General features: G+C 34.8%; 1 protein-coding gene across 1 annotated transcript; it reads right to left on the bottom strand.

Moving 5' to 3' along the window:
- Positions 1–854: 854 nt before the first annotated feature.
- LOC130025279 (olfactory receptor 52A5-like) lies at positions 855–1,805 on the bottom strand. The gene has a single exon (XM_056116234.1). The coding sequence runs from the start codon at positions 1,803–1,805 to the stop codon at positions 855–857; it is 951 nt and encodes a 316-aa protein (XP_055972209.1).
- Positions 1,806–15,695: the final 13,890 nt, after the last annotated feature.

Genomic DNA, 15,695 nt, shown 5'->3' on the forward strand with positions numbered 1-15,695 from the left:
TGACCCCCAAAATTTCTCTATTATAATTTAATTTTTTGCTAAAAATCTATTCTAGGGGTTTGAGTGATAGTACAGTGGATAGTGCAATGGATAGTGCAGATAGTTCAGTGCAGATAGATAGTGCAGATAGTACAGTGGATAGTCTTGCTTGGGACTGACCCAAGTTGGATTCCCAGCATCCCATTTAGTCCCCCAGACCACAGCCGGGAGTGATTCTAGAGTACAGAGCTAGGAGAAACCCTGAGCATTGCCAGGTGTGGTTCCCTCAAACAAATAAATAAATGAAAATCATTAAAAGAAATAACTATTGTTCTATTATAAATATAAATATAGATAGATTATGCTGTGTGAAATATTTTTGGAGAGAAAAAGACATTACAAAATATTTTGATAAATAAATTTGAGCAATCTCCAATTTATGCTTAATTAGTAATAACTCAGCAAAGATTTTTGAATTATACAAATGAAAAATTAAGGGCATCAAATAAATGACAAATATATTGTCTAGTTTTTATATACATTAGAATTATGTTACATTAATAAAATGTTTATGTATTGGCAAAATGCCACATTATTTTAATTAAATTTCTTAGGTCTCTATTCATAATAAGAAATTTATATCAAAAAAATGAATTGAAGTTTGATGGTTCTTTTTATAATTATTGAGTTTTACAAAACATGCTAGCTAGATTCAAAAATGTTCTGAAAAATGTGTGATTAATATCCAAAGATTTACTGTTTGAAAACAAAATTCAATCTTACACTTTGGTGCAAAATAACCCTTGTAACAAGAGTGATCTAAATGTTTTCTGTCAGAGTAATTTTTTATTTTCTTAAAAAGAAATAGTGAGAAATCAAGAAGTATCCTTCGAGTAAAACATTTTGGAAACTCGATCTCGAATCTGTTTGGTTTTCACACCATACACAACAGGATTGAGTAAAGGTGGGACAAGTAGGTAGAGGTTAGAGAGAAGAATATGAATGTAGGGTGGAACATGGAATCCAAACCTGTGTGTGAAAAAGGAGAAGAAAGCAAGGAGATAAAATTCAAGGAAGACACAGATGTGGGCAATGCAGGTGTTAAAGGCTTTGAGTCTTGCTTCTTTTTGAGGCAGATTAAAAACAGTAATAAATATTTGGATGTAGGACAGTGTAATGAAAATTATGTCAAATCCAAGTACACTGAAAGCCACAAACAGACCGTAGGTCTTGTTGATTCGAATATCATCTGCTGCCAATTTCACAAGAGCCATGTGCTCACAGTATGAATGAGAGATCACAGTGGTTCTATAGTACTTCAGGCGGCATTTGATGAGGACAAGGCATGGAGCCACAAAGATGGCTGCTCTGAGGGACACTGCAACCCCAATATGAGTGAGAAGTTGGTGAGTGAAAATTGTTGCGTGTCTTAGAGGATTGCAGATTGCCACATACCGATCCAGGGCCATAGCCAGAATAATACCTGATTCAATACACTGGAAAGTGTGTATGAGCCACATCTGAAAGAGACAAACATCAAACTGAATTTCTGGCCAATGGAACCAGAAGATTCCCAGCATTTTTGGTAGGATGCAGGTACTGAGAGCTATGTCTGTTGCTCCAAGCATTGCCAGGAAAAGATACATTGGTTCATGGAGGCTGCGCTCAGATTTGATGATGACCAAGATCAGGCAATTCCCAAACAGAGAAAGGATATACATGGTGAAGAAGGGAATTCCAATCCAGAACTGCACAGATTCCAAGCCAGGGATCCCAATCAGTATCAGCACCGAAGGCATAAAGATTGTGCCATTGTGATTCGTCATGTTGGCCTAGAGCACTTGTTAAAGGTGGTTGAGCATTTGTTGAATGTCTCTCAAACATTTGTTGAATGTTTCATATTCTCACCTAGATTCATACAATCAGAGGTTAAACAATACTTCAAATGTCATTTTGACAGACATACTCATTTTTTGTTATGACAATCGCATGTGTTCAGGAATGATGATATAGTGAGACAGGCACTCAGATTCTTTCTTTCTCTCTGTTCCTGTATCTTTGTATTCCTGTGTCTTTCCTCTCTCATATGCCTTGATGTTACCTCCATCTCCCATGCATACATGAATATATATGAATATGTGCATATGTATGTATTTTTATATTTGTCACTTACATACCAATACAGGCACATGAATAAAGAGGCAAGAATAATTTCTTTATGCAAAGGAAAACACGCTTTTTAGTTTGTTGCTTTTATGTAATTACTTACAAATTTTCAAATTGTAGCTTGAGGTCTTCTAATTAGCAGAAACTGGAAACTTAAATGATATATATCTCCCTTCATTTTCTTAACAAAGATGTGTCCTTCAATGACTGAAATAGGCAGGAGTAAAACTGTAGTAATGTTAATAATAATGATAATAGCAAGAGCAGCAAAAATAAAATTATAAAATTAACCATCTTTTAAGAAATATGGTTAATTTTATAAATTTTATAAATTTCTGAGAAAATTAAATTATGAAGTGAAGTCTTTGGTATAACAAGGCCCTGAAATAACTAACAATGACAAAAGATAAGCAAGTATATGGACATACAGAAGAGGCATAGATATTTAAGATGGTATTTAAAATCTGACTTTATCCTAATATTAACCTCCTAAGGAAATTTTTTGAGAAATAGGGATTAAATGATATAGTTAATGATGAATAATTCAAATAAAACTTACTTTGACAATACTAAAGAAGAATATTTTGTTTAACTAAAATATGACATAAATTTCTCATATTCAAGTATACTTCTACAAAATTTAAGGTAGAAAAAATTTAAGTCTGAAAATCATAGCTTAAAATTAAAGTTTTTGATAGAGATGAGTTTAAGAAGTGTTTTAGCATTAAAATATGATCAATAAATAATGCATATGCAGGAAGCCATTAATCAATATTATTTGATAAAACTACAATATATAATGATAGATATTCTAATTATTCTTATAAAATGACAATCATAGAACATTGATATGATTATTAAATATAATCATTCCAAACATTAAAATATACTAAATTGGTATACTTCACATATTGAATATAAATGATCTTGCATATTAAACCTTTTTTCAGAAAGTATTTTAAATGCATGAGCAGAAATACTCTAATGTTTTTCAACATTGAAAGAATGTATACATATATTCATGGATTAATTTGTAATATGTGTTAATTAAATGTTAACATATATATTACAAATAACTTTGGATACATCTCAGTTTCTGTGTATTGCCATTTAAAAAATTGCATATTTAGAACCAAAAAGATGGTACAGGGGTTAAGGCAAATGTTTCATATGTAGCTGACCCTGGCTTGATCCCCAGCACCATATATAGTTCCATGAGCACTGTTAGAAAAGACCAAAAAGCAAAATGAAATAAATAATATAAAATTTCATATTTATTCAGATTCCAAAGTTATTGTTGACAGAGGTATTTGGTAGGGCGTCATAGCTGTGCTCAGGGAATACTGCTGACTCAGTCTTAAAAGTTGCTCTTAGTAGTCCTCTGGGGACCATATAGTAGAATTGAGCCAGGACTTACATATACAAAATGTGAGCTCAGTCCTTAGACCTATCTGTTTGTTCCACAATTCACCTTTTAAAGGAGTTGTATATATTTTTTTGAAACTTAAATCTGTCTTATGTATTGAAATTTGCCTCAGTATTAACATAGAATTAAGTCAATTTCAGCATCGTTTGTTGATTATCCTTTTAGATAACTTTCTATGACAGGGTGTGCATAAAAAAGAAACAAAAGAACTTAATTTTAAGAAATGAAACCAAAATCTAAGTGTTTACAATTCAAATTTTCACAGTTGAGTGTTTGACCCTATAATTAATTACATTGAACTGTGCATCCAGTTGTTTTTATAATATAAATGTGACCTTCTTCTATTATAAGAATATATCTGTCATTTGAAATAACTATTTTTGGCTATTTCTCTAATTTAACTTAATTATATGCTGAATTTTTACCCTGAGGCTATTAGTAGGTGAACTTTTCTTTAAAAATTACTATTTTATTTATTGAATTTCAGTGACATGCATTGTCATTACATAACACATGGATAATACATATGTGATACATTATCTTTACATAAAATGTAAATGAATGTAAAATTTAGATCATCTCTTGTATGTAACTGACCTTGTTTTTTTTTTCTGTAAAAAGAAAATCAAATCATTGAAAACTTTGTTCTCTGTTGTAAGAATTTTCTTATGTGCCTCCTGCATAATCCAGAACATTAGTAAATGCCAGATAAGTAGTAAACAATTCTTACACCAGTTCATTTCTCCTATGTTACCTGGATCTATTATAGACAGTAACTGGTTTTTGACACTTTGAATTGACTTTTTTCCTGATTCTTTTCTTTCCTCTCACTGAAATTAGCTCAAGCATTGAATCTTATTAAATTAATAATCCCTACACATACATTCACACAGATACACACACAAAAATAATTTTTTGAATTCTTGTTCAGTTAGGCACATTTCATTTACCAATATTATGTACTGATTCTTATTTATCTCTGAGATGAGAGATGAGAAGCAACTTATCATCTGCCAATCTTTGAATTTCCAAAATCTCTGAACATCCATTTAGAATTTAGTACTAATTATAAAAGAGATAGAGTGGTATATAACCACATGGAAGAAGATTCAGTACCACATGGAGAAATTTCCTTCCGAGAATGGCTTACAATCTAAAGAAAAGGTTATTTCTAGAGTGATGGGTATTTATTATATCTTAGACCTTTATACTTGACAAGACAAAATATTCTAAATTAATTTGTAATTCCATATAAACATTTGTATACCTTGTGTAATAGCTATTCCACCAAGTGTTAAACAACTAGAATTTATTTTATAGTCCTGCAAAATAATTGATACAGATAAATTAATTATATGATTTTCTGAAAATACCACTTAGAGCTTCAATTTCAGCTACTGTTATATTTACCTATTACCCATGTTTGGTGACCACGATCTCTTATTCATATAAAATTAACGAATAATTTCATACATCAAGCATTTTTTTCCTGTCACATTGTTAGTTTCTGATAAAGAACTTTACCAGTCTTTCTTGTCATTCATCTCTTCATCAAATCTAATTTTCTTCTTTTTTTTAATTTGACAAGATTCTATACTTGTTGTATTACAAATTTGAAGTCTAGGTATTGACTTAGCTGGGTGATTTTTTTTAATGTAGGAGTACTGTTATTTATTCAGCCATTGATTAAGCTACAAATCTAATTTTCAATTTCTCTGTGCTCAGAGAAATCCTTAAAGTGAGATTGATGTTACCTTAATTTACTATTGTTGACATTTCTACCTGCTATAGACTCATATTCTCTCAAATCTTATCCATAGCATAATATATTGGATATTTCTTTATCACCTGCATAATATTTTTGCTTCTTTAACTACATACCACTAAACACCTGAAGTCTTAAAATTGTAACATAGATATAATAATGTTCATCAGAGAATCTAAATGATTATAGAGACTGTAATAATTCTAAAGTAGTTGTCTCTATAACATATAAACTCTGAATTCACAGATTGAGTTACAGGAATTTACGCTTATAATTTCAAAATGCATAATAAACATTCTTGGAAATATTGTTAGTTGTAGTTTTTACAGACTGTTCTTTTTCCTGCCATGTCCTCTTGAAGCAGGAATATATTAAAGTGAACATATGTTCCATAAATGTAACCAATTATGTTTTTCCCTTGCCTTAAAATTATCTCCCTGGAATATTTTTTGATTTCCCTTAAGCTATTGATGCTATAAATTTCATTAACAAAAATGCCCAGGCCCACGGATATTTTTCTGTATGATTTCTCAGCCCAGAAATATTATCTATATTCCCCGATATGTTATCTACTGGTAAAGAATAAGTATCGCCTCTGCATATATCTAAACTCATCACAGGATGTCTCTATCACTATCTCTACCTATATCTATATGCATTCCCATTGCTTAAGTTTACCATGAATGGATTCCATCTAATCCAAGGAGCAGGGAGAATTTTATACTTATTTTCGGTATTGGGGGGATAGTATGGAGGTTAAGATGCATAATTTGCATGTAGCCAAGCCAAGTTTGGTCCTCAGCACTGCTTAGTCCCTCAAATCTCCCAAACTTTGCTAGGTATAACTCTGCAGGCTTCTGAGAAGCACCGGTATTTATCTGAATGTTTTAAACACCATTAAGGCATCCCTTAACATTGTGGGGTCCAAAAAGCACTTCATCCTTGGTGTTTCACCTTGAACTGTCAGTCTCATGGGTGCTGGTGCCTCCTGAAACCACATGGAAGGTCCCTCACAATAAAATAAATCACTGTGATTGTCACTGCTATTGTCCTCCGGTTGTTCATTAATTTTCTAGAGCAGGGCCCAGTTAACATCTCCATTGTGATACTTGTTACTGTGTTTGGCATATTGAATACATCACGGGTAGCTTGCCAGGCTTTGCTGTGCAGGCAAGATACTCTTGATAGCTTGCTGGGATCTCTGAGAGGGGCGGAGGAATTGAACCCAGGTCAATAACTCAAAATCTGATTTGGCTTCAGGACACAAGGCTCCTTATTTAATTCATATTTCCCAATCATAGAACCAACATACCATAAATATTTCAAGGACTCTTATTATTAAAAAGACTTTTCTTTGGCCAGAAATATAATACAGGATTTAAAGCCTTGCTTTGAATACAACAAAACCTCTGTTTTACCCCCACATGGTATGCTGAGCAAAGACTGACTTCCGGAGAACAGAGCTGGGAGTAGCTTTATACATCACCTAGTGTGGCCCAGCCCTCTCTTTATTAAATATACACTAAGAGACATTTATTTTACATAATTTTATATGAGGAGAAAAACATCTCTAAACTTCTCTAGAAGAAAAGTATTAAATTTAGTTGTACATTCAATTGCTAAATGCCTAATAGGAGACACCAATTTCATGTTATTTTAATATTAATATTGCTGATAGCTTTCACTCAATCATCTCTACAAACATATTGTTCATAACATACTGTATGTCAGAAATCTGTATATTAATTGAGAACGTTATTATTCTTTTTGCTCATTCTTTCAATGTTCCTTTGGGGTTTTTGTCTTATCTTTTCATACTACAAATGTTTATAATTAAATTTTTAACTCAGACATCACGTCCTGTATGAAGAGTTTTCTGAATGATTGAAATGTGATTTTTATATTAACATATAAGTATTTTCTAAGTATACTTTTATAAAAATTAAATTATTTTATATTCATTGAATCCGTATAATTTTTTTAAAAAAATGAATAAAACAATGTATATGTGAATTACCTGGTCTTGGTTTCTATAGAAATGTGAGTGTCAGGGCTAAGAAAACAAAAGAAACTGTTGAAGTAAAACCTGAAGAATTTTCATATCTTCGGGTGCAAATATTCTTTTTATTTGTGCTATGTCTGAATATTCCTGAAATCGTGATATAAACCTGCTTTAGTTAAAGATCTGAGCAGATTAACCATTTATAAGAGAAAAGTATGGTGAAAAATCCTTGGTAGAACAAGAGAAGCTATGCATTTCCTATTAATATTCTTAAAGTTCAAGGTGAAATTCAGACCAAAAAAAAAGACTTCCACTTCGGTTATCATAAGACTAACTCCTTATACTAAATTATAATGGACGATTTCCCATATTCCTTTCAGGTGTTTTCTTAACACTTATGTACCTAAACCAAAGAAATTGCTTCTAGAGAAACACATACTCACAAGATCAGTTTTCTAACCGTTTTAGTGCAGGCACCGATGTGCTAGGGCAACTACACATGCAGTTATAAAGCAATCGTCTTCTATTAGGCAAATATAGGACCATCTTGATATCAACAGTGGGGCAAGACCATGATGTAATTCTCCTGAGGAATGACCTTTATCATGAAATGCCACATACTACAACGTTTTTCATCAGTTTATGTCTTGCTTGGCAAATTAAATATTAGGAAGAGTTAAGAATTGGTTCCAGGGTCAGGAGAGATAGTACAGTGGGTGAAGCACTCACCTTGCACACCACCAAGAGGGTTCGATCTCTGGCATTCCATATGATCCCAAGTAATGCTAGGGAAATTCTTAGTTCAGAGCCAGAAGCAAATCCTAGATTGCCAGATGTGGTCCAAAAACAAACAAACAAAAAACAAACAAACAAAAAAGAACTGATTCCAGATCTCCACATTCATTATGAGGAGACTTCATTTAACTTTATGAACAAAAAGAGACAAATACAAAGCGCATTTCTCCAGCAAAAACTAACCTAAAATCTGTGAGACACTCATGTAGGATTTGTTTCACTTATGCTTCTCCCTAACTTCCAAAAATCACATTGGCAATGATCAATTTTAACAAATCTATGTGAGACAGTTCCCAGTACACAGAGTTAACTATTTAGTCTTTCATGTAAGTTGATTCATAGAGGCTTTTTGTTTTGATCAAACCAAAAAAAACAGTAAGGAATTTTATTACAATTCATGAAAAACATAATTTTAAAGTTTTTATAAAATGAATTACACTATTTCATATTCCTTATAGTATCTCAATAGCACAGCGGTAGGGCGTTTACCTTGCAGCCAATATGGCCGACCCGAGTTCGATTCCTCAGCCCCTCTCTGAGAGCCCTGCAAGCTACCAAGAGTATCTCGCCAGCATGGCAGAGCCTGGCAAGCTCCCTGTGACATATTCGATATGCTAAACACAGTAACAAGAAGTCTCACGATGGAGACGTTACTAGGCCCGCTGGAGCAAATCGATGAACAACGGGAGGACCGTGATCTCAAATACATGTGATTAAAATTGTTTTTACCTATTATACTATGAAACATTATTTAGTGGTTAATATGTTCTTGCTATATTACATAGCAAAAGAATAGTTGACATGGAGAATATTATTTTTTGTTTTCTGAAACAAGAATAAAGGGCCCATAAATAAATATATATAAGGAATTATTATTATTGCTATCATTATAAAATTGTAATAATAATTTTGAAACTGCAATTATCATACTCTTTTTTTTTTTACTAGAAATAGATCTGATAAACAGAAGTTTATATTTCCATGTCTGGGATCTTTTTGTTTGAAGGATGCTGCTATAATTTGTGACATTAAGAAAATCTTAAGTATTGAATTTATTTTTCATGTCCTTCATTTATGATCTCTTTATCTGTGAAATGAGGGATTTATATCTTGACCACAAAACTCTTAGCTTGATTTAAAATAACTTTTTTTTCAACTTGGTAGCCTGATCACCAATGCTTTAGAGAGAGACAGAAAGAGTGAGGACTGGCAGGCAACAAGAAGTATCAAAGATGTCAGCCAAAGTTTTTCATCATCCCTCTAAAATATAGGACTAGATAGCACTAATAACTGAAATTGCATAAAATCAGCCCTTATTTTTTAAAAAATATAAGGGCTGGAGCGATAGCACAGCAGCAGGGCATTTGCCTTGCACACAGCCAACATGGCCGACCCGAGTTCAATTCCTCCACCCCTCTCGGAGAGCCTGGCAAGCTACTGAGAGTATCTCGCCCGCAAGGCAAAGCCTGGCAAGCTACCCGTGATGTTTTCAATATGCCAAACACAATAACAACAAAGTCTCCAATGGAGATGTTACTGGGCCCGCTCGAGCAAATCAATGAACAACGGGAGGACAGTGATAGTGATAGTGATAAAAGGTAAAGGCCCTCCCGTTGATCATCCATTTGCTCGAGCGGGCCCAGTAACGTCTCCATTGGAGACTTTGTTGTTACTGTGTCTGGCATATCGAATACTCTCGGTAGCTTGCTGGGCTCTCCGAGAGGGGCGGAGGAATCGAACTCGGGTCGGCCATGTTGCCGCGTGTAAGGCGAACGCCCTACCCGCTGTGCTATCGCTCCAATAGCACAGCGGTAGGGTGTTCGCCTTACACGCGGCCAACATGGCCGACCCGAGTGATAGTGATAATGAAGTAAAATTAAAATTGCAACAAAAATTAATTACTTAAAATAGGATCCATAGAGACAGTATGGGACTACTACACTTTGCAGCGCCAACCCTGGTTTCTTTCCCAGCCTTATATGGTTCCCAGAGCACCATTAGGACTGACCCTTGAGCATAAAGGCTGGAATAAGGCCTGAGAAAAGATGGACATGGTCCAACCCATCTCCTCCAAAAGTTATTTGTGCAAAGACCTTTGTGTGATATTAGAGGATACAGGATGCAATGTTTTATAGGTAGTGGCTTTCTCCTTTATAATGGAATCAATTGTTTATAATATAATAGTTAAACTTATGATGTACAGTATAAGGAAGTACGGGATAAGCAGCATGAAAGAAATGGTAGCCCATTCTTGATCACTTGATCACTTGACAACCCGTTACTCATTGATTTGCTCAGTGGGCTCCAGTAACATCTCCATTCATCCCTGTCATGTGCTAGTGTAGCCTAGTGGCGTCTGCTCACTCCAGGGACATGAAGAGCTTCAAACTGACCATTTAGGGTCTTGACGAAGAAGTCTGACCATCTATCTGGTGGGCGGCCACATGATCTTTCGACGTCCCACGGAATCCAATCTGTTATGGCTCTAGTCCAGTGGTCATCTCCAAATCTCATTACGTGTCCAGCCCATCTGATTTTCAACACCTTGGCAAACAAGACAGTGTTCCTGATTCTCAATCGTTGACGAAGTTCAGAACTCTGGATTCCTTCTCTCATTTGAGTGAAGCGTGATACTTCAAGCATAGCTCTTTAGATTTGTCTTTGGGAGACCGGAATAGTGTTCTCATCCTGTTTTCGTAGGGCCCAGGTTTCTGAGGCGTATGTTAATGCAGGAAGAAGAGTGGAGTCAAACAGATGTGTCCAGAGCCGGAACAAGTTCATTTCTTATAAACATTGTCTTGGTGAGATTCAGTTGCAGCCCAACCTTTCCACCTTTCCACACTTATGGTGGAAGTCGGCCACCATTTGTGCCGTTTGGCTAATGTTTGGTGTTATTAGCCCACTATGTGTTTAAATTCAAAATCCTTAGTATATGGACACGTCTTTCTTTCTCTCTTCACTTACTTATTATGAAGTAAAACCAGTTTATCTGGGAAATAAAGCGATGAAGGAGAGAGGTAAGAAAAAGGGGAGAACAGGGGCTTTTCCAAGGAGAAGGCACCAAAAGGACACATTCTAAGCAGATGCTAATTTTATTAAATAGAAGTCTTCATTTTGTGTGTGTGTGCTCTAAAATAAAAAAGATAAACAGTTTAATTATAAAAATCAGTTGAAATTTTAAAGGTCTGTTTAATATTTTTCAGAATAAATGAAATACCAAAAATACCAGTTTTAATGCAGTGATAAATGCACTCGCATTGTTGTAGGTATTTATAAACAAGAAATAATGAAAGCCTATATTATCCAAAATGAGAATAAAATTTATATAAATGCAAAAAATTAGTGTATAAATATATATTAGTATATATTTATAGTATATAAGAAGTTACTATAAATTATAAATTGGCTACTATAAATTTAGTTACTATAAAGTAAAAGTTATAGTATATAATAACTTACTCTTAGGAAGAGTAACTGTCACAGTTACCAGCAAGACAGCTCAAATGGTTGACTTTTACATGAGGCCGTGTAAAGGATAGGTTTTATATAACAAATCCCCAGGCCTGAATTCTAGAATATCATGACAGTACCACTAGGTCTGTTTCCCCCACAAATAAGTAACCTTATAAAAAGAAGCAAAATACACAATTCTAAATGAATTATAACTCAAATGGAAAAAAATTACTTAAATAAGGTTTAATTTTTTTCTTTTGTTCTTCTCCTGTCAAAGTCACTATGAATTTTATGCTACTCTGTCTTTGAAAAGGATATTTAATTTCTTCAGAGGGTCAGTTTTTTCTTGCCCTACAACTTTAAAGAATATCTATTTTCCCTAATATTACCTACTTTTCCATAACCATAATTCACTTACAAAGACTAATATTTTGAATAATTCATTAAGAAATTGGAACTTTGTATTATACTATGCATTGCCTCAATGTCATCAAAAAGGTAAAGGTAAAGGTAAAGGCCCTCCCGTTGATCATCGATTTGCTCGAGCGGGCCCAGTAACGTCTCCATTGGAGACTTTGTTGTTACTGTGTCTGGCATATCGAATACGCCACGGGGAGCTTGCCAGGCTCTGCCGTGCGGGCGAGATACTCTCGGTAGCTTGCCGGGCTCTCCGAGAGGGGCGGAGGAATCGAACTTGGGTCAGCCATGTTGGCTGTGTGCAAGGCAAACGCCCTACCACTGTGCTATCACTCCATCAAAGTTATTATTAATCAATGTGGCCTCAAATATTTCATGTATTCCATGAATATTTAAGATGATTCTATGATACGCCATAATGTATTGATATTTTTCTATTATTTTTCTAAATATAATGGGAATTTTTCCAATACAGTCTGTCAATATTACTTAACTTTGACATATTCGTTTCTTCTGTTATCCTTTTTTTTGTATTTTTGGGGCCATATCCAGTGGTGTTTGGGATATGAGGGATTGAACCTGAGTCTCCTGAATACATGTCCCTGAACTCATTGAGCTATCTCTCTGTCCTGCATTTTCTTATTAAAAACATCTTTCCAGCTCAAGTCATTGACATTTTCTCTTTATATTTTTATTGGTTCCTGTTTAAACTCTTTTTTTTATAATTAAGCTGTTTCATACTGCACTATTGTTTTTGCAGTTAAACGGTATCTTACTGCAAAATAGTTTAATAGATTGCAGTATATTATTCCAATCTCAAAAGTGACTCTCATCAGTTTGGGAAGGTTCTATTACTTTATTGTCACTGTCACTGTCCTCCCATTGTTCATCGATTTGCTCAAGTGGGCCCAGTAATGTCTCCACCGTGAGACTTGTTGTTACTGCGTTTGGCATATCGAATATGTCACAGGTAGCTTGCCAGGCTTTGCCGTGCGGGCGAGATACACAGGTAGCTTGCCGGGCTCTCCAAGACGGGTGAAGGAATCGAAACTGGGTTGGCCGGGTTGGCTGCGTGCAAGACAAATGCACTACCCACTGTGCTATCACTCCAGCATAAATCACATAAAAGTCAAAATGTTATTTATTATTAAAAGGAATATACATTATAAGAGTGTAAGCATACAATTTAATGGAAGAAGAAAGGGGACTGATGAACAAAATACTAAGATGAAGTTCAGAATATTGGTGTGCTAGCCAGAAGTCACTTTGTCAGGAGAGTTCTCAAGTAGGGCAGACCACTTCAAGAGCAAAAGTCCACAATGGCTTCTGACTAAAATTGAAGAAGGGCTATAGGACTGCAGGTTCTGAGACAAGAAGATACCTCAGTTGCTTCATTAAAACAGACATAATAAAAGCAATAAATAATACCAAATTCTTGGTATTCAGTCTCATGGGCTATGAAAACAATCATAGTCCTTACCCTCTTAAGTTAATGAGATCATGAACTTCTTTTACTATTGTTCTCTGAGTCACATATAACACATACCAGGTGAGAGTGACTGAAATTTCAAAAGCATAAGAATTCTCTTGCTCTACAGGCTCTGAGAAAGCCTCCAAAGCCTTTTTATTTACCAGAGCCTTTTTATTTACCAGATTTTACTTACCAGAATTTAAGCCTTTTTATTTACCAGATTTTATTTACCAGAATTTAAGAATTCTCTTGCTCTACAGGCTCTGAGAAAGCCTCCAAAGCCTTTTTATTTACCAAAGCCTTTTTATTTACCAGATTTTACCACAGGGAATCAGAGTGTTTGTGTTTATGGGGAGAATTTCAAAGGATTGTGTCAATGCAGGGCATGCAGGCTCCTAGGAGAATAATATTCCCTCTTGGTCTATTCCAGGCTAGTTGTTCTCTGGCATAGTGTAAAATTAATTAAAAATATTATTCCTTCAAGATTTACCAACAGTGTTAATACTAGAGGGAGAAGTCTTACTACTTTAACTAAATATCAATATATTTTATGACATCTTATCTCATTCCTACTTTGGACAAACTTGCAGGCTATCAAAGTAGCCTGCCCACAGGGCAGAGTCTGGCAAACTCCCCGTGGCGTACCAAATATGCCAAATACCAGTAATAATGATGGGTCTCATTCTCCTAAAGAGCCGTGAATATAATGTCAGGGCTAGGATGAAGGAGATGTTACTGGGGCCTACTCGAGGCAATCGACGATTAACAGGATGATGAAATGAAAAAATGAAAATGAATTTGCCAAAGAATGCAAGAAATGAACTCTAAAGTCGAAATAAAGTGTCAGACTACTAATAAACATTTTTTCCTTTTTAGTTTCCATTTTAAGAGTTTAAATATCTCAATTTTCCTCTCCATTTTGTTTGAAATTTTCACTGCTTTACTTAACTATTCCCTCTTTCTAAATCAGAGATTTCAATATCTCTGTATTCCATCAATATCCTTACAGGCAAAACTATCTATCTATCTATCTATCTATCTATCTATCTATATACATACATACATATTTAAATACACATATATACATATATATGTATACATATATGTAGGTAGCACTAGCAGTAGCACTATCCTCCCATTGTTTTTCGATTTGCTCGAGCGGGCCCAGTAACATTTTTATTGTGAGACTTGTTGTTACTATGTTTGGCATATCGAATACGTCAGTCACGGGTAGCTTGCCAGGCTTTGCCGTGCGGGCGAGATACTCTCTTATAGAGTAGCTTACCAGTCTCTCTGAGAGGGGAGGAGGAATCAAACCCGGGTCGGTCAGGCCATCCTCATGCAAGGCAAACGCCCTACCTACTGTACTATCTCTCCACCCATAAGAAAACGTTTTTTTTTTATTTTTAAGGTGCAAGCAAGTTTTTCCTTGTCCAGCAATTAATCAATTTAGAACCCTATGATTTTGAACCCTGTGATTTTGTAGAATTATAACAGAGAAAGCAAGTGTTACCACAGAAAGTATTCTTTAATGAGAATATACAGTAAAGAGAAAGGGAATATTATTTTAGGATAAGTCAATGTGCAGTGAGAGTTGGGGAACAGAATAAACTATTGAAATAGAAAATTGAAATTGGAACAAATAGTGGAAAAATGTTCTTTAAAGGTAATCCTTATGTTTTCATCCTGTATATGTGTGGGGCTCAGACTTTTCAAATATCTGTTTCCAGAACTTTTCAAGATGTTTTACAATTCAGAACTTAATTTATTTAGTTGCTTTATAGAATCATTTTACAAGGCCTGAAAACAAATTGGTTCACTCAAATAATTGTATGTCAAGGCTCAACATCTAATAACATATTAGTCATCTCTTATAGAAGGGCTTAATGGCCCCTGGGTGAAATACAACAATCTTTTTTTTTTTTACCTTTATTTTATTTTATTTTTTTTTACAGTTGTAGATTTACAATTTTTTGTGCTTTGGTTTCAATTATACAATGATCAGATACCCATCCCTCCACCAGTGCCCATTTTCCACCACCATGGATAGTATCTCCCCCACCCACATCCCCCCATCCCCCCTGCCTCTGTGGCAGGGCAATCCCCTGTGTTCTCTCTCTCCTTTTGGGTGTTGTGGTCTGCAAAAGAGGCATTGAGTGGCAAACATGTTCAGTCCATAGTCTACTTTCGACATGCATCTCCCCTCCTGGGAGGATCCTCC

Source organism: Sorex fumeus, unplaced genomic scaffold (assembly GCF_029834395.1).
Source record: "Sorex fumeus unplaced genomic scaffold, SorFum_2.1 ptg000030l, whole genome shotgun sequence".
Classification (NCBI taxonomy): domain Eukaryota; kingdom Metazoa; phylum Chordata; class Mammalia; order Eulipotyphla; family Soricidae; genus Sorex; species Sorex fumeus.

Excerpts from the sequence above, each read along its gene's own strand:
- LOC130025279 (XM_056116234.1), bottom strand. The coding sequence starts at position 1,805 with ATGACGAATCACAATGGCACAATCTTTATGCCTTCGGTGCTGATACTG.